General features: G+C 50.9%; 1 protein-coding gene across 1 annotated transcript; it reads left to right on the forward strand.

The window, feature by feature from the left end:
* Nucleotides 1–5,996: 5,996 nt before the first annotated feature.
* YBX1 (Y-box binding protein 1) lies at nt 5,997–17,847 on the forward strand. Its single transcript, XM_078873321.1, has 10 exons — nt 5,997–6,329; nt 9,726–9,789; nt 12,479–12,512; nt 13,228–13,317; nt 13,781–13,894; nt 14,646–14,687; nt 15,356–15,435; nt 15,862–16,135; nt 16,842–17,007; nt 17,353–17,847. The coding sequence occupies exons 1-9, from the start codon at nt 6,149–6,151 to the stop codon at nt 16,974–16,976; spliced, it is 1,014 nt and encodes a 337-aa protein (XP_078729447.1). The 5' UTR covers nt 5,997–6,148; the 3' UTR covers nt 16,977–17,007; nt 17,353–17,847.
* The last annotated feature ends 4,375 nt before the right edge of the window (nt 17,848–22,222 follow it).

Consider the following 22,222-nt stretch of genomic DNA (forward strand, 5'->3'; position numbering starts at 1 on the left):
TGCTTGCTACTATATAAGGCAGTGGGGGAGGTGGGCTCCACTGTTGGAGAGGCCGGTACTTGATACGGGCACCACCCCCTACCCACGTGTACTGCGGGGTCGAATTCAGAGGGATGGGAGGGAGGGGAGGGAGGGGAGGGAGGCCAAGGCAGTGCGCATGCGCAAACACGCCTCGACGCCCCGCGTCTTGAGGGGGTGGGGTGTGTACTCTTAGTTCTTTCGGTAAAGTCACGAAGGTAAAAAATGAAATTAAAATTAATAAAAAATAAAAACAATAAAATCACGACGTTTCAGGTGAAACTGTGTTGCCTCCGAAACGTCGTGATTTTTTATTTTTATTAATTTTAATTTCATTTTTTACCTACGTGACTTTACCGAAAGAACTAAGTGTATGAATCCTTGCAGTCACGAAAGCTTCAAATCTAGGGGTGGGTGTGGCTTGAGAGAAAGGGGGCGTGGTCTCCATATATCTGGCTGTCGCCTGGTGATGCTGGTTATTGTAATTACTGGCGAAACGTCGTACCCGAATTGTAGAATGTTATGGGTTTACTCTCCAACACACGACCGGTGTGCTGTCCTCGTAACTTAATTGGCACGTTTTGTTTACATGACAAACTTTACTGATTGGCTGTTGGGTGGTAGTGGGTTTAACGACACATTTATATTTATGCGATTTAACCCAAAAAACCCTCTATTGCGGATAATATTGTGAGAAATAGCTTAGTAGCTCATCGTATTTATCCAGGATAAATACAGATTCTGATTGTGATGCCCTCCGCAGCACATTGGCCACCCTAGCACTATGTATGGTCTGCGTGCCAATATACCTCTGGCCTATGCTGCGCAGAAGGGACATTGCCCAAAACGTCGGCAATGTTTTCAATAAAGGCAGTGTTGTTGACGGGCGTGTTGAATTTTTGTTGTTGTTTGCTTTTTGCGCACTACTGCCAACGCAGCAGCAGTAGCAGCAGCATCACCAAATCATGTTTATAAATGCTTAAAATTAATATGCCAGTTTCAACATAAAACTATTTATTTATTTTAAATGAAATATCATGAAGCATCATTTGGTTTAAAGTATCACTCTCCAACTCTCATCCACTCTACCTATCGAGTCTCTCTGTACTTGTTTCCGAAACGTCACCTATTACTTTACCTATTAAGGCCAAATTGTTATTGACGAATGTGTTATTTTTTTCTACTCCATGCTTATGAGGACACATTATAAGCATGTATTATATGCTGAACTTCTTTTGCACCGTACGTAGCCAACCGTGCTAATTGGAGGTGTGAAATTTAATTCTCATCAGCCCCCATGGCGTAAAGTGCAGTCGATATATAATCTATCTGGTTTATCTTCTATCCTCGTGTCTGATGGCAATTAGTTCAGTAGTTAAATGCAAATGTTGTTCAAGTTCATTTATTAGGTATAGCCCTGTGAGCCATTCGGCTCTTGAATCGGGTGCAACCGCAACAAACAAAAAACAAAAACATGAACAAAAAACATCTTAAAGTGAATATGTGACTAAGTGCAAACATAAAATCCAAGAAAAGACAGCAAAATATTGCAGAAAAAAACACCGTACACCAACGCTGTGTGCAAAAATCCCAGTGGGATGCAAGTCAAACAACAACAACCATGAGACAACTTAGATTAAGGCCATCAGTCTAACTCTCTACTACAACAAACAAACATGGCTAAACCAATACATGTTGAGGTCTGAGTGGGCTTCAGGAGCGTTCGTTGAGTGAGTGAAAGAGCGCACACTGCAATGGTTTGCTAAATGAATGTTTAGTTGTCTTCATGTATCTCTACGGGTGTGTCTATGAGTCTCTACGCAACTCTGTGGGTTTCGTAGTACAGTATATGGTCAAATAGTTTGGTTTGCATGGCCTTCCATTCAATGTTCCATTCATCTACGTGCTTAGGAAACGTCGCCAGCCTCCTAGATTATTTTCCTTTCAAGGCCGCGACCCAGTGTTATTGATTCAGATTTGTTCTCATATTTAACAAATACGGATCAATGTAGCATTGGCTACGGCAAAGACCACGTTTTCAAGTGAAGCAATCCGGCAAGCGGCCACGTGTGCTGTTCGGACATGCGGTCGTGGAGGGCCGCAGTGCGGGGGGGGTGTGGTCATTCATACGAACGGGTGGGGGGGCTCATGGGGGGGGGGGGGGCTCAGGGGGGGGGGTGCTCAGATGGGAGGGAGGGGGGTTATGGGTAGATGAGGGGAGGGGGGAGGTTTGGGGGGGGGTTTGGGGGAGGTGGAGGGTGAACCATTGGGGTGGGGAAATGGGCGTGGCAGCAATACTTATTATTATTCTAAGAAAAAAAATGGGGCCATTGTCCGAAACGTCGCTTATTATGTATTTGTTGAATAAAGACATTGTATGCTGACGGACGTGTTGAGTTTTTTTTGCTGTTGTTCGAGTCGGGAGAGAGGTTGGGTGGGGCGATTACATAACCACTCTGTTGTCCCAACCCACTTACCCCTCCCCTGAGCCGTGATCACGTGGTTCTGTCGTCTTACGAGGGGCGGGTTTGGGGGGAGGAAAGGTTTGGGGGAGGGGGGGGTGCGTGGCTGTTGTGACGTCACTACTTCATTATCGAACCTCCCCAACTAATTAATTAACAGACATTTCTAGCGACGTATAATTCATTGGCAGTGGTGCACAATCATTAACAAGATGGAAAAAAACCCCTCAAAGTATTTGTCAATAATAACCCTATTATATTCTTGGTTCTTTCGGTAAAGTCACGTAGAAGGAAAAAATATATATATTTTTAAATCTGACGACGTTTCGATTGCAACACAAGCAATCATCATCAGGTGTGAAAACGTCGTGAGAATTTAATTGTTGCATTTTTTTATTTTATTATTTCCCTTCTACGTGACTTTACCAAAATAACTAAGAATATGAATCCCTGCAGTCACGAAAGCTTTAAATCAAAATAACATTATTGTTTAAAAGATTAAAAATAAATATTAGCGACGTTTTACGGGCAATAGCTCCTTCTTGGAACGCGTAAACAGATAGGCTGGAGAGACAGATTGGACAAGGGTTGGAGACTGCCTAAGAACGCCATGGGGCCTAATTAAAATAAAATAAATACAAACTTTTCTGATGACCAGTTTTAAAACGGGCACGTGAATTAGCTATTGAGATCCAGACAAACCACTGATAATCAGAAAAAAAAAATTATATTCTCATTTGGTTGTAGGTAGTCTCCAACTCGTATTGTGAATTAGCTATTGAGATCCAGACAAACCAGTGATAATCAGAATAAGTATAACCCGTAAAAACAAAGTTTTTCACTATAAATCCTTTATATGCGTGGCGGCTAGAGTCCTCTCGTCCTCTGGCTTGAGATGGCTGCCACCTATGGGTCAGATGATTGCATTGCACCATTAAGCAATTGGTAATTAAATATAATATTTTTGTCCTAAAAAGTGTAACATTTTGGAAAAAAAATTTCACGAACATTAATTGTCACGCACAACGAGTCTGTGTGGAAAATGTCAGCTCGATTGGATCACGGGAAGTGGGTTAAAAAACGACCGAAAGATTTGCACGGTCGTAAGCAAGCAAGCGAACTTAATATAAAGGATTTAAAAATTGAAAAAAAATATATATTCTCATTTGGTTTTAGGTAGTCTCCAACTCGTTTTATCCACCCCCATTAAATTAGCTACATTACTTTGGCAGTTATTGTTTTGAGACTTAACAGTTTTGGCAAAAAATATAAAAAAATTAAAAAATAAATATGTAGAATTGTTTTAAAAGTGAGGCGCTTTTTACGGCTGTGACTTTATAGCCGTAACAGAAAAACACTCGCAACTGACGGAAGAACGGAAACAAAGTTTGTAATCAACACTTAATTACACATATTGAGATTTTATTGAAGTATTTTTAAGTGGTCGATGGTTGATCGTTGATTGATGACGTCATCGCGTAACTCCATCCGTCATTTTATAGCGCTCAGCCGTTGGAGTTCCGTGGCATCATCGCGCCGAATCGGTTTGATGCGTGACGTCATCGCACCAAGTAGTTCGGACCACGTTCGAGGGTTGGGAGTCGTATGACGTCATCGCGCTTGTACGCAAACGCCCCTGAACGCCCTCCACCCCAAACGGATGCTACTACCGTGACGTCATTACGTCAAAGGCGTGTCCCTACGCATGCGTCCCCTTGCTTAGAAAAATAAAATAATAAATTAAATAATAGCATACGACGTTTCGATTGCAACACAAGCAATCATCATCAGGTACAAATGAAAGAGAAAACAAAACATACTAAACTTTGAAATATAATGTAATACAACACATATAGTCGGCTAACATAACAGTCAATACCCTACCTGGTCGATTACGTTCTTCCAAAGATTGCTCAATTTAAGAGAGAGATTAAACACAGAACAGGAGACACATAGACAAACGCGTAAGCAGAGAGAAATAACACAGAGACACACAGAGAGAGACAAACACATAGGCACATAGAGAAATTAGCATGTCAATGAGAGACATGGGGCTACAGCAGGAAACCAAGAGCAACACAACGAGGGGGGAGAGAGAGAGAGAAACCACACTAAATCTAACAAACTTAGTAAAATTTGGAAATGTAATGCAATGCAACACAGGGAGTCGGTCAACACACAACTGACGTATGGCCTGGTAGATTACGTTCTTCCAAGGATTGCTAAATTAGAAGTTAAGTGTGAAATTTGAGAGAGAGAGACAAGACACAGAGACACACAGGCAGGGAGAGGCAACACAGACACACAGAGAGAGAAAACAAACTTAAAACCTCCCCGTCGAGGGGGATGGGGGAGGGGGTGAAGCCTCGATAATAAATTGTCTCCATTGGCTTTCAAATGAGCCACAAGTTCAGTTGCTTCAGCTGTCAGACAACGAAGTGGGACTGTGGGAGTGGTGTCACTTCGTGTGCCACCGTTCAAGTTCATTTATTAGGTATAGCCATGTGAGCCATTCAGCTCTTGAATCGGGTGCAACCGCAACAAACAAAAAACAAAAACATGAACAAGAAAACATCTTAAAGTGACTATGTGCAAAAAGAAAATCCAAGAAAAGACAGCAAAATATTGCAGAAAAAGCACCGTACACCAACACTGTGTGCAAAAATCCCAGTGGGATGCAAGTCAAACAACAACAACCACAAGACAACTTACACAAGACAACTGACTGCAGCTACCACGCTGCTGTGTTTCAGCCTGACACTGCACGTGTTGAAACGAAATTCCTACAATGCGTCACCTACATATTCTTGGTTCTTTCGGTAAAGTCACGTAGAAGGGAAATAATAAAATAATATTAATGTGTTTTTATTGTTTTATATTAATTTTATTTCCCTTCTACGTGACTTTACCGAAAGAACCAAGAATATGAATCCCTGCAGTCACGAAAGCTTTAAAAACAAATGTAATGCGTCACCTGTTCGACTGGGTTCAGTCGGCGTTTGAACCTAGCGGACACTTAGACAAAAGTTTTAAAGGTACGCAACTTAAGTCTTTAATGCAAGCCGGCGGTGCACTGTTTACTCATCGCGTGATATCATCACGTTGAGGCGTGTCGGACGTCATTCGGTAGAGGGGGGTAAAGAGGTGCGTCGTGACGTCATCACGTCGAGGCGTGTCGGACGTCATTTGGTAGAGGGGGGTAAAGAGGTGCGTCGTGACGTCATCACGTCGAGGCGTGTCGGACGTCATTTGGTAGAGGGGGGTAAAGGGGTGCGTCTGACGTCATCACGTCGAGACGTGTCCGACGTCATTCGGTAGAGGGGGGTAAAGGGGTGCGTCGTGACGTCATCGCGTCGAGGCGTATCCCGGTGGGGGGGTGGGGCGTAAGGGGGTGGGGCGTGGGGGCGGGGAAACGTTAAAGTCCCCACAACCTCGCGCCGCGATTGGTCCGCCGTCTCCGCTGACGTCATCCCCGTCCTCACCGCCCTATTAGAGCGTCGCGGTGACGTCACCGCGCCGGCCCTACTCAAGGGGGCGAAGCGGCGGCCACCATCTTTCCGGCCAGAGAGCGCGCGAGGAGTGAAGCAGAAGCCATCGGGGGGGTCTGAGGGAGCCGCGGCCACCGCGAAGCGAAACCACCGGAAACGGCAGCAACAAGAACAGACATCATGAGCGACGCCGAAATCGTCACCGAGGCCCTCGCCGCCGTCGCCGTCGTAGACGCCGTGAACGACGCCGCCGAGAACGACTCCGCCGTCAACGACGACGACGCCGCCGCAGCCACCACCACCACCGCCGCGGACGACGCTGAAGACACGCAGCCGCAAAAGCCCGAGAAGAAAGTGATTGGTGAGGAGGGGGGGGATGGAGGGGAGGGGTGGGAGGGGAGGGGTGGGGGGAGGGCGCGCGCGCGCGCGCGAGCGAGCTCCAACCGCCACAGCGCGAGACCGTAGTTGGTATTGTGACGTCACGGGCGAGTCCAACTTCCGAAGCGATGGGGGGGGGGGAGGTTTAGAATGTGGGGGTTGTACTACCGTTCTGGGGAGTTTTTGTTCTTTTACAATTCAAATGTTTGCCGAAGTTTTACTAATTAAAATTAGTGTTACCTTTGACAGGGCGGAGGGTTGGGTTTATCGAGTGCGTACATAGTTTACCGATGGTACCTCAGCCGCCCGACTCGCGCCTGTCACCCCCCCCCCTCCCGCTGTTGGACGATACCTTCGTCCGCTTCCTCGTCGCTTACGAGTTCGCCGCACTTGCTGTACAGTACAGCACTGTACATAGCGCGCGCGAGCACATGGCGATCCTTGTTGAGGCCCTGCCACGGTTTCCGCTTCCGGCCTATTAACGCCATTCCCCCATTTAATAAACACGCTGCCTTATTATTAACCACGGTTAGCCTCGGTGGGGGTATTACACAACGAGTAGCGATTTGATGTAAAGTGTAAACCGCGGTGAATGTGCGAGGCCGCGGCCTTTAATGACGTGGAATGTGACGACGCTTGCCCATCGCTGCCTCGTGAATCTGGAGTTTTATTTCACCGAAACCTGGCTTGGTTTAAAGTGTCACGTTAGTTTCGCTGTCATACTTTAGGGAAGAGTGTGTCGTTTCAATAAACGCAAGCGGCAAATAATTGGAACGCGCCCGAGAGGGCGACCAAGAGAGATTGAGCGGTGAATTCTGCTCGAGCGGGGAGGCCTTGAGCCACCAGTGGATTGAACTTTGGTGATGGTGATGATGATGAATTCGCAACACCGCTGGATCCTAAATCGTCGGAGCTTTAAGATTATAGACCGGGGCCCCCTTTTTGGTCTAAATCCATCGCTGGATGGAGGCCTAAACTACGCTGTGTACGACCACCAGCTGCTTGATTTGGCTTAAAGTCGGCAGTAGCTTTGGACAACTCTTTGAGTTGGACGTTACTGGTCCCCGTCATACGAATGTGTAATTTCTAATAACACGGGCTTTGTAAAAGGTAGTTGTGGTCGAAAGTTAATTTAGTTTTTTAGGAATTACCGAGCACCCGGCATACGAACGTGGAGTTTTCGCAATGCGCTGCTGAATACATAAGCTACTCCTTTGCAAGGAATGAGGAGATGTCTGAACCCCTACCATGTGACCGTGGAGTTTTCACATCGAACGGCAAGAGAATGTGTTGAGTAATAATAATTTAATTTGTTGAGTGATAATAATTTACAGCCAATTTGCATACCCGTCAACCCATACGGCTTACCCCGTATTCTTGTACAGGGAAATTGAGTTTTCAGGGACATACGGCGTACAGTCGTTTTAATATGGGCAAAAAAATAATTGTCTACAGTATTTGTATTTTTCCCTTGTGATGGGACTTTGTAGGATGAACGTTGAGATTTATAAGGGCACGGGGTGACCAATAAGGTCTGAATTAATCTGTAATAAGGTGGTAATGCGCTGATCAGGGTGTGAATTTGTCAATCCGTTGCTGGATGAGGGCCTCCGTGGATGGGTTGTCTGTGCCATACTACTTCACCACGCTGGTTTATATGAAGGGGGGAGGTTGGGTGGGCCAGGTCCCCGAGGGTTTAGATCTGTCACGCGCCACTCTGATGTTAGCTGCGGCTGGGAATCTGACTCTGGGCACATTTCTCAACTCTTAGCAACAGCAGCAGCAACAACAACTCGCAGTTGTATTTCACTTGGAACATAAACTTCTCCGAGCCCCTGCTAATGTTGATTAATCACTTGGTTACATGTCCCTACGTTAACTTGAGGTGACTGATGTTTTCAAAGCTATAGGATTGAGATACTCTTGTTAAAACATCAGAATATCAACAGGCCAATGTACAGCATCACCTTCATGAATGTAAAATGTAAGACGAGCCACAGTAGTGCGATGATGACCATACAACCCCAAGCTCGTGGGATATTCAAGATCGCACAACCTTCTTGTGTACACGTCTCCGGGACGTCGTGGGTCGATGACAATTGTGGTTGTTCAAACGACAGCAACGCAATTGTCAATGTTGATGGGCAACAATGCAGCGCTGACGTCCCATTCCTGTTGACCTCAGTTCTGATGTCTACAAGGGAGGAAAAAATGGATGTCTTTTTTTGCAGCGCGTCTTCCCGTTCATTTGGCTGATGGCTACGATTGTCCTGAGGCCACTGTGACCCACGCGCAGGGCCATTCCTAGGGTACACAGGGAATCGGGGTGACTGCCCCGGGCCCTGCACTTTGGGGGTTGGGAGCCCCACCCCGTCTCTCGCGCTTTGACATCACGGTGTCGGATGTAATACGTCAATGGACGGCTCCTGCCCACGCACTCGCAAATGTGTGGGCGATGCTGTTCAGGAGGAAGTGATGTACACCACTGTACATGGGGAGGAGCACGTGGGCGTGAGGAGTACAAAACAAGAGCGTGACGATGGAGAAAAACATTTGGATTGGGCTCTTGTGTGCCTTGGTAATCCAGCTGGGTGCTGCGTAGGTCAAATCCTTGGCCTTGTTTTTCAACTCGGCTCATCATCGTAGTCGTCTCTCTGGGGTAGATAAAAATGAGTTGATGCCACGTTGTGAGAACGGTTTTATAATGTATCAAGGTTAGTAAAATGGTAATTCATAATCAAAATGCCATTTATGGCACCTTCCCATGAACTCTCTGAGGCTAAAAGTCCCATTGCATGGGATGACGCTGGTCCTATTTGTTGTCTCCACGTACTTCTGTACTCCTTTAGTCACATCCGCTACCCTTACACGGAGATGCACTGACGTGCACGCACACCCATTCTCTTGCATAATCCATAAACTTGCATCACAAGTTCTAAGCTCAAAGTCCTGTCAGCATGTGGAGGGGGGGGGGGAGGTCTGCTGCCCGCTTTTAATTCTCGACGTGCTTCTCTACTCTGCCTCTTGTCTCTTAACAACCAACCGTCTAATGTCGTTCCACCGCGTCCTGTTCTCCCGTTTGCTCCTCCTGTGGTGGATTGGGCAGGCAGGCAGCGGCTTCGGCGCCCTTCGAATCGGCGTCGTCTCTGTCGCAGTCTCTGAGCCTCCCTTTTGCCGTCGGGTAGAATCTCAACCCTCTTCGCCCACCTGAGAGAGAGAGAGAGACATTCCGCTTTCAATCGAAACGAGGAAGTTCCCACCTCTGGTTTGCGTTGAAGGCGAAGTCCCTTGGAATGTGTTTCGTAGGCGGTGGTGTGGGTGGGTGGTAGCTGTTGTCTCCCCTCCCCTTCTGACGTTCTGATTGTTTTTGTGTTTGCAGCCACCAAGGTGCTCGGAACGGTGAAGTGGTTCAACGTGAAGAATGGCTATGGCTTCATCAACAGGTGAGACGCTGCCACCAGACGAGACGTTTTGGAGGGGGCCGTGTAGCTCAGGGGGAGCTCGTAATGTCCGTGTCTGAGATCCGTAGCTCGGGGTGGGAGTGCTAATGGTCGTGTCAGAGATCCGTTGCTCAGGGGGTGGGGGGGGGGAGCGCTCATAATGGCTGTGTCAGAGATCCATAGCTTGGGAGGGGTGGGGCTCCTAATGGTCATGTCTCAGATCCTAACTCGGGGGGGGAGGGGGGGGTGTGCTCCTAATGGCCGTGTCAGAGATCGTGAGTCTGTTTGTGCTGAGTTGCTGCGTTAATCTTGCTTGAAGTCGCCCTGTGATGAAACCAGAATTTTCGGTATATTACATTGTGAGGGTTTGGTCCAGTGCGTCCCCAATGACAGCACCAAAAAAATCGTGACTATATTAAATCGGGTTTTTTCACTTTATTGGGCTCATTCGTTCTCCTGAGAAGTTTCGGTTTGACTCGAGACAAACATTGCGTGCCACTCGTCGTTGGGAGTTAAAATGAAGTCACTTTCAGAATTAGTTTTGCGATGTCATCTTCCGGGGCTGATCTGCGACGAGGCAGTCCATTCCCTGCTGTCAGAATTCTAAATATATTTTTCTTGGGCTCGTGAAACAATGCCAAAAAAATTAGTTGGGGAGGGAAATTAATCCAAGTGTCTAAAAAGGGACTCATTTGGTACACGAACCCTGACTATGATACGGGCAAAATCTATGATGGCGGCGGTAGTCTGGGACACTCTTGAGTGACTTTCCCGACGGAGTGGCAAGTAAATGGTTGAACGGCGATGTCGCTTGGATTCCCCCGTGCCCAGCCGGTGGGGGGCCGGGGGTATGCGCCCCCCACACTCTTATCGCTCCCTGGTTAAAAACACAAGTTCATGCTGCCCAAGAGCTATTTGAACTTGTCGAGCAGCGTGGACGAAAGCCGCCGCGTGGCCCCGGCGTGGTGTTGGGGGGGGTCAAACGAAGTTGGTGGCAAAATACGAGTGAAGCAGTAAGCCTGAAGCAGAGGCTTTCCCCTAAGCGGTGTCCTCACGTTGCCCGACATGCATTTGAGACGTCGTTATTAAAGTCGATGACAAAAGTAATGCCAACAGTGCAACTTTCAGGCGTCTTTTTGTTCAGTAGCTGTCCCCACGAACGATGCGTTTTTAAGAGTAGGCGGCAACACCATGCGTCGCGGGTATTCTCGCCGCGTGGGTTTGCCTCCCCGTAGCGGCCATGCACGATTGAGCGTCGCGTCTCTCCAGTTTCCCCCACGCGCCACTAAACCCCGCCAGCTTCGTCGTGGATTGAAACTGAACTATCCATAAGAGGTTTTTTCCGGGTTACATCGCGTAAATGTGCGTCGTTAAACCCGCCACCACCCGATGCAACCAATTAGTAAGGTCTGCCACCTTCTTGGTTCTTTCGGTAAAGTCACGTAGAAGGGAAATAATCAAATAATAAAAATAAAACATAATAAAACAATTATGTTTTATTTTTATTATTTTATTACTTCCCTTCTACGTGACTTTACCGAAAGAACCAAGAAGATGAATCCCTGCAGTCACGAAAGCTTTAAATCGAAAGGTCTGCCACGTAAACAGAACATGCCAATTCGTTACTAGTACAGCACACCTGTGTGTTGGAGAATAAATCCACAACATTTACAATTCGGGTCTGACGTTTTGGCAGTAATTACAACTGGCATCATCAGGCGACAGCCAGATATCACATCAGGCGAAAGCCGGATGTAATAACCGGCGACAAGTCGTACTCTAATGGTAAATGTTGTGGATTTACTCTCCAACACATGCGAAGGCCTGTGTGTTAAACCAAATGTAAACTAACTTAACTATTTTAGATTTTTACCAGGTAAGGCCCCACTGAGCTGTTTAGCGCTTTTTTTTTCCCGGAAGTGATCTGGCCACAGATGATCGCTCGACGAAGTGGTTTATCATCACGCGGGAAATTTATAGCAGCCGAATACTCTAAACACGTGATGTTGATTATAAATGTGGAGGGGGGAAAAACCGGAAGACACGGAGAAAAATTCACAGACCACGGGGAGAGACACCGCAAACTCCAAATATACACCGGGCGTCAGGGTCGGGATCGAACCCTATCCTCCTGTATACTAGGCGAGGTAGTTAACATCTCCACGGGGAGAGTAAGAGACACGCAAACTCCAAATATACAGCAGGCGTCAGGGACTGTAAGGCCCACTGAGCTATGTAGCTGCTCTTTTCAGACGTGGCCTGGCCATAAATGATAGCTTAACGAAGTGGCTTATCATGGTGTGGAAATTTCTAGCAGCCAAATACTCGATACGCATGTTTAAAAAATGTGTAGGGAAAAACCGGAGGACCTTGAGAAAAATCCATGCTACCACGGGGAGAACACGCAAACCCCAAATATACGGGCTTCAGGATCGGGATCAAACCCACGACCTCCTGTATACCAGGCGAGATATTTGACATCTCGCCACTGTGCAGGCCCCAGGCCTGTAAAACGCACTCGGATTAGGAAAAACTCGCGTGTTTAAAATTAACGCGTGGCTACAGTTTAAAATAACACGAGACGGAACCAAATGCTGTTTGTGAAATGTGTTTATCAGTGTGAAATAAATTTAATAATTGTACATCTCTCTCTCTCTCCCGCCCCACCCTGCCCCTCGCCTCGTGTTCCCAGGAACGACACCAAAGAAGATGTGTTCATCCATCAGGTGAGCTGCTTTGATGGCGTTGTAATTGTTGTTGTTTGTGAGATCTGGCGGTAGCAGGGGGTTTATTTGTCTTAATTCACAGCAACGATCGATTTCAAAGTCGCCTTCAACGAAACTTCACTCGTCTAGGGCAACGTAAACAAGTTACACGTCCACACATTACAGGCCATTTGTGCTTTTGGGTCGTTCCACTATAAAGCAGAAGGTTGATTCTTTATTCGAGGAGGAGTGAGGCTGAGGGAGGGGGTTAGAGTTGGGGGCAGTAACTGTCCAGGGTAGGCGGGTTGGGAATTGTGAGGTTCCGAACCCTCGGGATTTTATTTTCAGCTCGCAACGGACAAACTGACGGATGGACGGGTAGACCAGAACGATAGATGGATGGCTACAGATGGTGGAAATGCCAACGGACGAATGGACGGATGGATGGAAAGACAAACAAATGGATGGATGAATGGATACACACACATGGATGGATGAATGGGATACACACACATGGATGGATGAATGGGATACACACACATGGATGGATGAATGGATACACCCACACATGGATGGAAGGATAGGCAGACAAATAGATGGACGTATCGAGAGACTGTTGGACAAATAAATAGATGGGCCAAATGAATAGACAGTCGAAAGGATAGACCAATTTACGGGCTGACAAACGAACAATCCTAATCCCCCACCCCCGCCCGCACGTTTTGTTCATCGGCAGACGGCGATCAAGAAGAACAACCCGAGGAAATACCTGCGCAGCGTGGGTGACGGGGAGACTGTGGAGTTCGACGTGGTCGAGGGGGAGAAGGTACGGACGGCAGCAAAGCTGGCGAGCCCCCCCCCCCCCCCCCCCCGACAGAAAGAGATTGTACGGCGTGCGTCTGTGGGTGACGGTGCGAGTCTGTCAGCGTGCGTCTGCCGGTGCATGTATCAGTTTGCCAGTGTGTGTGTATCCTGCGTTTATCACGATATTTATTTTTGTTCGTACACCACGTGTGTAATTTTATATGTGTAAACGTGTGTTTTATTTACCAGTGGTATACGTATTGGTATCTCCTAAAGAGCAGGTTGTCGACATAATCATCGATGTATCTTTGTGTGTCCGTGTCGGCACGTACGTCAGAACGCACGCACTACCGCGTGGAGCTTGCAAGGCCGCATGCAATCACGCACCGCTGCTTCTCCACAGACGCCAAAGCGGCTCTCCCTCGCTGCTCGTCCCCCCCCCCCCCCCCATCTTACCCACTCTATCCACCCCACGTGCCGTGCAGGGAGCAGAGGCGGCGAACGTGACGGGCCCCGACGGCGCGGCCGTGCAGGGCAGTCGCTACGCGGCAGACCGGGGCCGCTACCGCCGCTCTTACCCACAGAGACGGCGACCCAATGTGAGTCCAGACGTGCACCCCGCCCCACCCCCCCCACCCTAAACCGCGGTGGCTAGGAGATGTTAACTACCTCGCCCGGTGCATAGGAGGAGGTCATGGGTTCGAATCCGACCCTGACGCCTGCTGTATTCCCGCTCACGGCCAACACCAGTGACGATTATCTGAACCGGTCCTGAGCCTCCCCTAGGTCGACTCGGCCTCAAATGAGTACCTGGTGCGGTGCAAAAAAAAAAAATCGCCACTGGGGAGACAAAGGCGGCCGGGCGTGGTGCTGGCCACCCACTCCCTCGTGTGCCGTGCCGGCCTTCATAGGTGCTCGCTAACAGCACTTGCCTCGAAAGTCGGTTACGGCTATACGGGGGATCTTTGTCTTTGTGTAAGATTTTTATTTATCAGTTCGTGATGTTTGTTGAGCCAGGACGACCTCGATGAGTCCACGTGGCTCTTCTCAGCCAGGAGGGGCCCTGCCGAGTTTTCCCGCAGCAGCAGCAGGAGGAGCGGCGCTCGCTCGCGCTGATTCCGGTCGAGTAATTGGCGGTGGAATATTTCTAAACTCGGGGCAGATCCGGACCGTGACTCCGTCACACATTGACGTCTCCACCACCTCTTGCGAGCGTCTCGCCACTAGGACCGTTAATATTCGCCGTGAAGCAGGGGCAGCGCCTAGCACGTGCAAGGTTAATACACGCCGCAGTGCGTTAACCCCCGTGTGTGTGTGTGTGTGTCTTGTTCTCTTGGCTCCCAAACGCAGAACCAGGAGGGTGGTGAGAATGGGGAAGGGGGAGACGCTGTGGTAAGAAACCCACCCCCACTCTTACCCCCCCCCCCCCCGCTATTCTTTCCCTAATCCACTCGGTTACCCCATTCTTGTTGTCCCCCCCCCGCACCTCCGTTAGCACGGTTGGCTACGTACGGTGCGGACAAAGTTCAACATACGTACATACATGGCATCTACGATTAGCGCGGTTGGCTCCGTACGGTGCGGAAGAAGTTCTACGTACGTACATGGCTGTCCCCGGTTTGTGTCTACAAACGTACAGCCACCGTTTGTCACGAAGTGACGGTGACGTGACCACAGCGCTTGTGCCAGGCTCGGTGCGCTTTGAGGCCGTGTGAGGTGTGAGGGTGCTGAAGTTTCGCCTGTAGGTCAAAGGACAAACCCCCCCCCCCCCCCGAATTGCACGCAAGGCCAACGATGGTTTGCCTTGAGCGGGAATCGAACTCGGGTCGCCGGATTTGTAGCGCTGCGCGCTAACCGCGACACCGCCGCTCCCCGCACACGCGGTCAGACGCGCACACGCGGCGGGGGCGTGTGCTCGGACACGTGCGTACGTAGAACTCTTTCCCGGTCAATGCTGCGTGCTGGGAGAAGTGGCTGCGTGTGTGAGAGCTCCGGCGGCTGAAGGCTCCATTCTCTGTCTCTGCTGCTGCTGTCGCTGCTGCCGGCTCTCGTCGCCGCAGGTCGTTGACGAGGAGGGAGGAGCAGCGCCGCCGACGAACCGGCGCCCACTCCAGGGACAGTTCCGCCAGCCATACCAACGGTCAGTGTCGATGTCCAGCGTGCGTGTGTCTGTGTTTGGTTCTCGCTCACGGCAAAACACCAGTGGCTATTATCTGGACCGGTCCTGGGCCTCCTCTAGGTCGACTCGGCCTAAAATTAGTCGCTGGTGTGGTGTGCAAACATCAGCACTGGGGAAACAAAGGCGGCCGGGCATGGTGCTGGCCACCCACTTCTCTCGTGCCGTTCGGGCCTTGATCGGTGCTACTCGCTAACAGCGCTCGCCCCTACAGTCTGATAAGCCTATACGGTGGAATCTTTGTCTCTGTGGTGTGTAGGGGGAGCGGTAGTGTAGCGATTAGCATGCTGCACTACGAACCCCGTGGCTCTAGGTTTCGGCTCCCGAATGCGGTAATTTATGCCGGCGCCACTTGTCCCCCCCCCCCCCCCTTCTTGCTCGCTGCACCAGCGGTGGGTACCGCCCGCGCCCCCGCGCTCCACAGCAGCAGCAGCAGGCGGAAGGGGAGGAAGCCGGCGGGGAGGACAAGGAGAACCAGGCTCAGCAGCGGCGCCCCGGCGGCGGGTACCGGCGGCCGTACTACCACCAGTACCGTCGCACGCAGCAACCTCGCCGCCCCGCGCAGCCCAAGCAGCAGCAGGAGGAGGAGGGGGCAGCGGAGGGAGCGACAACGGAGGGAGTAACGGAGGCGGTGACGACTGCGACAGAGGACTCCAGCAACAAGGTGGGTTTTGCGTGGGTTTTGCGTGGCTGCTTCTCTGGCACGCTCAGAGTGAGGGGGGGGGGGGCTGTTGGGGCTGAGAAGGGTTCGGCCAAAGTCTCCGAGCAAGGGCTCTCGAAGAGAAGGCTGGGTTTTAGCAACGTCTTGGAATAACATCGGCGTGAGAATGAGACTTGGGAATTAGATTTGAGAGTTGCAATTGACCGTTTTATTTTCCAGGCAAAGCCCACAACTTCCTGCGTACCAGGCGACGGAGATGACATCTCCCCACCTTGGCACCCTGTACGAGTGGAGTCTAGACACGCGGCTGGGTTTCAGTGTCATGGCACCGGGTTAATGGTGGCGAGATGTTAACTACCTCGCCTGGTATGCAAGAGGAAGTGGGTTCGATCCCCATCTCGACCCTGACGCCTGCTGTATATTTGGAGTGTGTGTCTCTCCTCGTGGTCATGTGGATTTTTCTCCGGATCCTCCAGTTTTTCCTCCACATTAAGAATCAACAACATCATGCGCTTATAAACTTCCACGCGATAAGCCCACTTCGTTGAGCTATCATTTGTGATGGACAGGTCGCATTTGAAAAAGAGCTATGTCGTTGAGTGGAGCCTTACCTGTTAATATAAAAAATATAGTTTTGTAATAGTTTTTTTTCAATGATGGGCAAGCTGACAATCTTCCTCCCCCATTGTCTGTCTCGCCTCTGTCTTAGGGCTCGGATGAAGCCCCCACCTCTGCCTCCACCCCGGCCCCCACCCCGGCCCCCGCCTCTGCCCCTGCCCCGGCCTCCACCCCGACCTCCGCCCCGACCCCGGTCGTGGCTGCCGAGGCGAATACCGAGGAGTGAAACCAACCAAGAGAGCCCCTCCCTCATCCAGGTACAACTCGCACAGCACGGCTACTGCAGCAGCGACAGCTTCTACAGCGACAGCTTCTACAGACAGCTGCAGTAGCAGCTGCCACCACCACCACCATTCACCACCGAGTGGCGGTGATGACCCCCACGGCGCTTGTGCCAGGCTGCGTGCACTTTTGAGGCCTTAGAATTTAACTGTGGTGTGTTACAGGGTTGAGCGAGATGACTGGCAGATTCCGCAACCTTTGCCAACTTGCTAAGTATTCCCCACACTTATGACGACGACATTGCCCGTGTGACGCCTTTGCCCGTCGAGGAAGGAGGAGGAGGATGAACCGCGTGGTGGTGGTGGGGCGTGTCGTTGCAGGCGTTTGCCGGATGAGCGATCCATCCGAGAGCAGTAAGATCGCAGAGGAGACCGGCCGGGCTCGTCCTTGTGCACACGCGTCTTGACACTGCAAACGCGACGTTTCAAAATCCCCCTTTTTTTTTTTTACAAAGAGCCAAGTACTCCCCCCCCCCAATCCCCTCTCCACCCCCCCCCCCTCTCCGGATCCCCCCTCTCTTTCTCCTCCTGCCATTCTCAAAATCACTCTTCCCCCTCCACCACCACCATCTCTTAACCGAATTTCATGGTCAATTTGCCAGCAGGTTTGTTTTGTTATATAAATAAATGAGTTAAACATGCTCAGGCGCTGAGATTTTTTTTTATTCAACCTGTTCCGTGTTGGTACCGTACATTTTTTGATTCCCTCCCTTCTCCCCCCCCTCAACGATGTCCTGTGTTTTATTAAACAACGCGTTGGTTTTGTCAACACTTGTGGCAACAAAGACGGTTAATAAATTGATTGCCATCAACGTATCCTCTTTTGCCGTTTGATCTGTGTGGCGACTGGGATTGGCGCTTCGAGGACGATGGAAATGAGCGAGTCACTTGGTTTGCCGCAGTGGCTCGGAGATGATAACTACCTCGCCTGGTATACAGGAGGTCGTGGGTTCGATCCTGGCCCTGACGCCCATATATTTGGAGTATGCATGTTCTCCCTGTGGTCGCGTGGATCTTTCTCCGGGTCCTCCGGTTTTTCCCTCCACATTTTAGAAACATGCTTATCGAGTATTTGGCTGCTATAAATTTCCACGCGATGATAAGCCACTTCGTTGAGCTATCGGTTATGGCCAGGTCGCTTCTGAAAAAGAGCTACATAGCTCAGTGGGCCTTCCCTGTGGATTGTTTTACGGGTCCCTCTGGTTTTACCTACACATTTTAGAATCGACGCAGGTTCAGAGCTTGGCTACTGCTCGACATTTCCCCACACGACGATACGCCGCTTCGTTGAGCTATCGTTTGTGGTGGCCAGGTCGCTTCTGCAAGAGGGCTACGAAGCCTCGGTGGGGCCTTGCCCAGGTAAAATAAAAAAAAAATGATCACAAAGAAGATTGCTTGCTATCATTATTACCTTTAGTGTTTTTACCAGGGAAGAGCCTGCACAGAGTCCCCATGTCCCATCGATGGTCAACCAAGCGAGTTGCCCTTGGAGGCAGGGGGGGGGGCAGGGGGGGCACCCAATGTAATGACAAATAACTCTGTGGGCCTTAAAATAAAAAAGAACCAAAGGCTTGGACAATGGGCCCTCCCTTTGTAGCACAAGGCTACACCAGGAGGCCTGCAACCACCGGGTTGGCTACGTGCGGTGCAAAAGAAGTTCGACTTGTGTGAAGAAGGGCCATGGGCTGAAACGTCACCTGTTATATATGCCCCTTTTTTAAGGCCACGTTATTGAATTGTTGAGCTTGTTGTTTGTATCATGTGACCTTTTTTGCCAGTATCAAAGTATGAAGAATAATAGGTTTTACCCTTTCTCGCAATAAAACAGGAGGTGTTAAGATGTTCTAACACCAAATAGAATCCTTTTGCAAGGAATCGAGTTACTGTAACACATTCCTGCGGAGGGAGCTGGTAGGAACGTTGGGTTGCTCAGTCAATGGCCAGGGTCAACGGCGGCGTGGTGTATTCTGCAAATATGCCCGACTGTGAGGGCGGGCACAAGCCGGCGTGAGTAGGTTAAACGTTGAGTTTTATAAGGGCACCACGGGGTGACCAGCCCCTCCCCACCCAGCCCCACCCTCCACACTCAGCCCCACCCAGCCCCTCCCCACCCTCCCCTCCCCTCCCCACCCAGCATCTCCCTCCCCACCCTCCCCTCCCCACCCAGCCCCACCCTCCCCACCCAGCCCCTCCCCACCCAGCCCCACCCTCCCCACCCAGCCCCTCCACACCCTCCCCTCCCCACCCAGCACCCCCCACCCTCCCCACCCAGCCCCTCCCCACCCTCCCCTCTCCACCCAGCACCCCCCACCCTCTCCACCCAGCCCCACCCCTCCCATTTTTGGATTTTTCTCCAGGAGGTTTCCCGGTTTTCTTCCCACTCGTTCGTTAACCGGCCGTGGAAAAAAAAACAAGTTCTCGACTCACGCAAATCGTTCTGCGCGAGTGACGCGGTAGACGACGACCGAGGATTTTATTTGACCCGACCGATCGCTTTGCGTGTCGCGCCGATCACGCAAGAAGGGAGACGCGAAGCAGGCGCTGGGGGGGCTGTCGACAGGCCACTTAAATCTTTTTTTTATTTCTCATTTCTTACTAATAATAATAATCCTGTATTATATACACCAGTGATCGAAACCGCTTCCAGATATATTCAAACACTCTTGACACAAATATACACTATATACAACAACAAAAACCCCAACGATCAGCGCAAAAAGCCGGAGTTCCCAAAAACAACACGAAAGCACTACTCACATCTTGCACTCACAAGGGAAGGGGGTCGTTATTATTCACGCCGTTGATAAATAACATTTAACTCTGATACACCAAGACGAAGAGGCTGGGGTGGGCACCCAGCATCAAGCGCAGAATGTGGGGAGGCATGGGGGAGCCGGCGTTGCTGGGAAACGACGGAGGAAGTGGCGGGCAGGGGTATGGCATGGGGGAGACCTCGCCAGTTGGGTTGTTGCCGCACCGTGTCCGACGTTTCGCAACGCGTGCCAGAAGGAAAATTCTTCACGAACTGAAATGACTCCTTCCGGCACGATTTTTCCCGACGTCTTTGTTTGCTCCACGCGCCCCCGTAGGCGGAGGATGACGACGACGACGATGATCTCGGTTGCCGAAGCGGGTCGAGGGCGCGTGGAGCGAAACGTCGGGGGCCGTGGTGCCGAAACGTCGGACGAGCGGCGGCACGAACCCTCCCACACACACACACACCGGCACTGGAGGCCTCGCCACCGTGGGGGGGGGGGGGGGGGGGGGAGAACTCGGGACACAAAGCGACGACGGAGAAAACGAAGGCCACACGTTTACGGACGGACGTAACAACGAATCGAGATTACGATGGAAAAAAATAAAAGCCTCCCCATGCCCGAGGAAACACTTCCAGAGAGAGAGAGAGAGGGCGCGCAGCGAGACGGAGAATCAACACGGGGCGAGGAGATCAGATCGGTTCCGTCGGGAGGGACCGGCACGGAAGCGGCACGGGGTGGGGGGGTCACGGTGGTCACGGTGACCCAAGGTGTTGGTGGCCGTGAGCTGGAATCGAACTCGGGTCGCCGGGGTTTGTAGCCCTGCGCGCCAACCGTTGCACCACCACGGCCACCACGGCCACCACGGCCACCACCGCCAGCACCACCACCACCACCACCACGGCCACCACCACCACGGCCACCACCACCACGGCTCGGGCATAACCCGCAGCATCACCGGCCTCTGGCTTCCCATCCCAACGGAACGGAACGCTCATAAATACGCGCGCCAACGCGACTACGAAACAAACAACAACAACAACAACAACAATAATAATAAACAAACAACAATAGTAGTACGGTCACTGGAGGATGGATTACAGATCCGATCCGCGAAACCTACTCCTCACCTACCGGCTTCCTCACTGCCGAGACGACACTGCTTGCACGCTGAACTTCTTTCGCACCGTACGTAGCCAACCGTGCTGCTTCGGACTGCCTGCGTGCGCGTTGCTGCCGCTGCTGCTGCTGCCGCCACTGCACATTTCGAAGGCTCCCGTCAGAGTTGTGTCGGCACGGAAGTCGAAAGAATTTCCGTCGTCCCTGTCGCCGAATTGAAGAAAACCGTGAATTCGTGCCCCAAGATGCTGTGGATGTCTCTTGGTCGTCATAATAAACAATAAACACACTTTAGAACGCGCTCGCGCTCGCGCTCACATTTCGCGAATCGGACTCAACGTTCGATCGAGAAGGTGGAGGCGCGGAGCCTGAGCTACAAGTCCCTCATACGTCACAGCCTGGACAGGTGATGGTCTGGACCAGGTGAGAACATGAACCAGGTGTGGCCCTGATCGTGCTGTGGTTGTCCGGACACCCACAGTAGCTGCCCTTCCTTTTAGTTGATATGTTCTGCACGTATGTCTGTACGTATGTCTGTACGTACATATGCTGAACTTCTTTCGCACCGTACGTAGCCAACCGTGCTGATCGTGCACCACACGTGTGTATGTATGTTGAACTTCTTTCGACTGCTGGACGAGGGCCTGCCCGCGCATGCCGTGCAAAGTCGTGGGGGAGGTTTTGACCTCACCTCGGCACTGGGTGGGAAAAGTTAAAGGGGCATAGTGGTTCGGGAGACGACAACGCCAGCACAACTATCGTGTTTTTTGGTTGTTGTCCTTTGTTGTGACTTTCTGACTCTGTGCCCCGAGTGGACATCTGCGAAAGAGACCTTTATGTCTGATCGGATTGCTCCAGTAATAAACATAATAAAAAATTCTGATTCATAACACGGCCGCGCTGGGCACGCGGATGCACGTGACGTGTCCGTCTCTCCGGTATCGCGATCGTGGCGAAGACGCGTTCCTGCGTACGTTGAACTTCTTTCGCACCGTACGTAGCCGACCGGCGTTCGCTTCCAGTGTACGCGCCGTTTGGCGATGCGGTACCGCGAGCTTGTGGGGGGGGGTCAACATGTTGGGGGGGGGGGGCAGCGGCAGGCTGCGGCGGCATGGATACCGTGCAGGAGAAGAATGTCGAACGCTCGCGCGGGGGTACGACGATGACCCGCGGCTGTCAACAAGAACATTGCGGCGACCACCAAAGAAAAACAACGCGCGGTCTCTGTGTGTGCGTGTATAGTTGGTCTTAGTAACCACAGGGGATCACGTGCGGTCAACATCAACAACAATAGTTTAACACGTAGGCTTTCGCGA

The sequence above is a fragment of the Lampetra fluviatilis genome, chromosome 36 (assembly GCF_964198595.1).
Source record: "Lampetra fluviatilis chromosome 36, kcLamFluv1.1, whole genome shotgun sequence".
NCBI lineage: Eukaryota > Metazoa > Chordata > Hyperoartia > Petromyzontiformes > Petromyzontidae > Lampetra > Lampetra fluviatilis.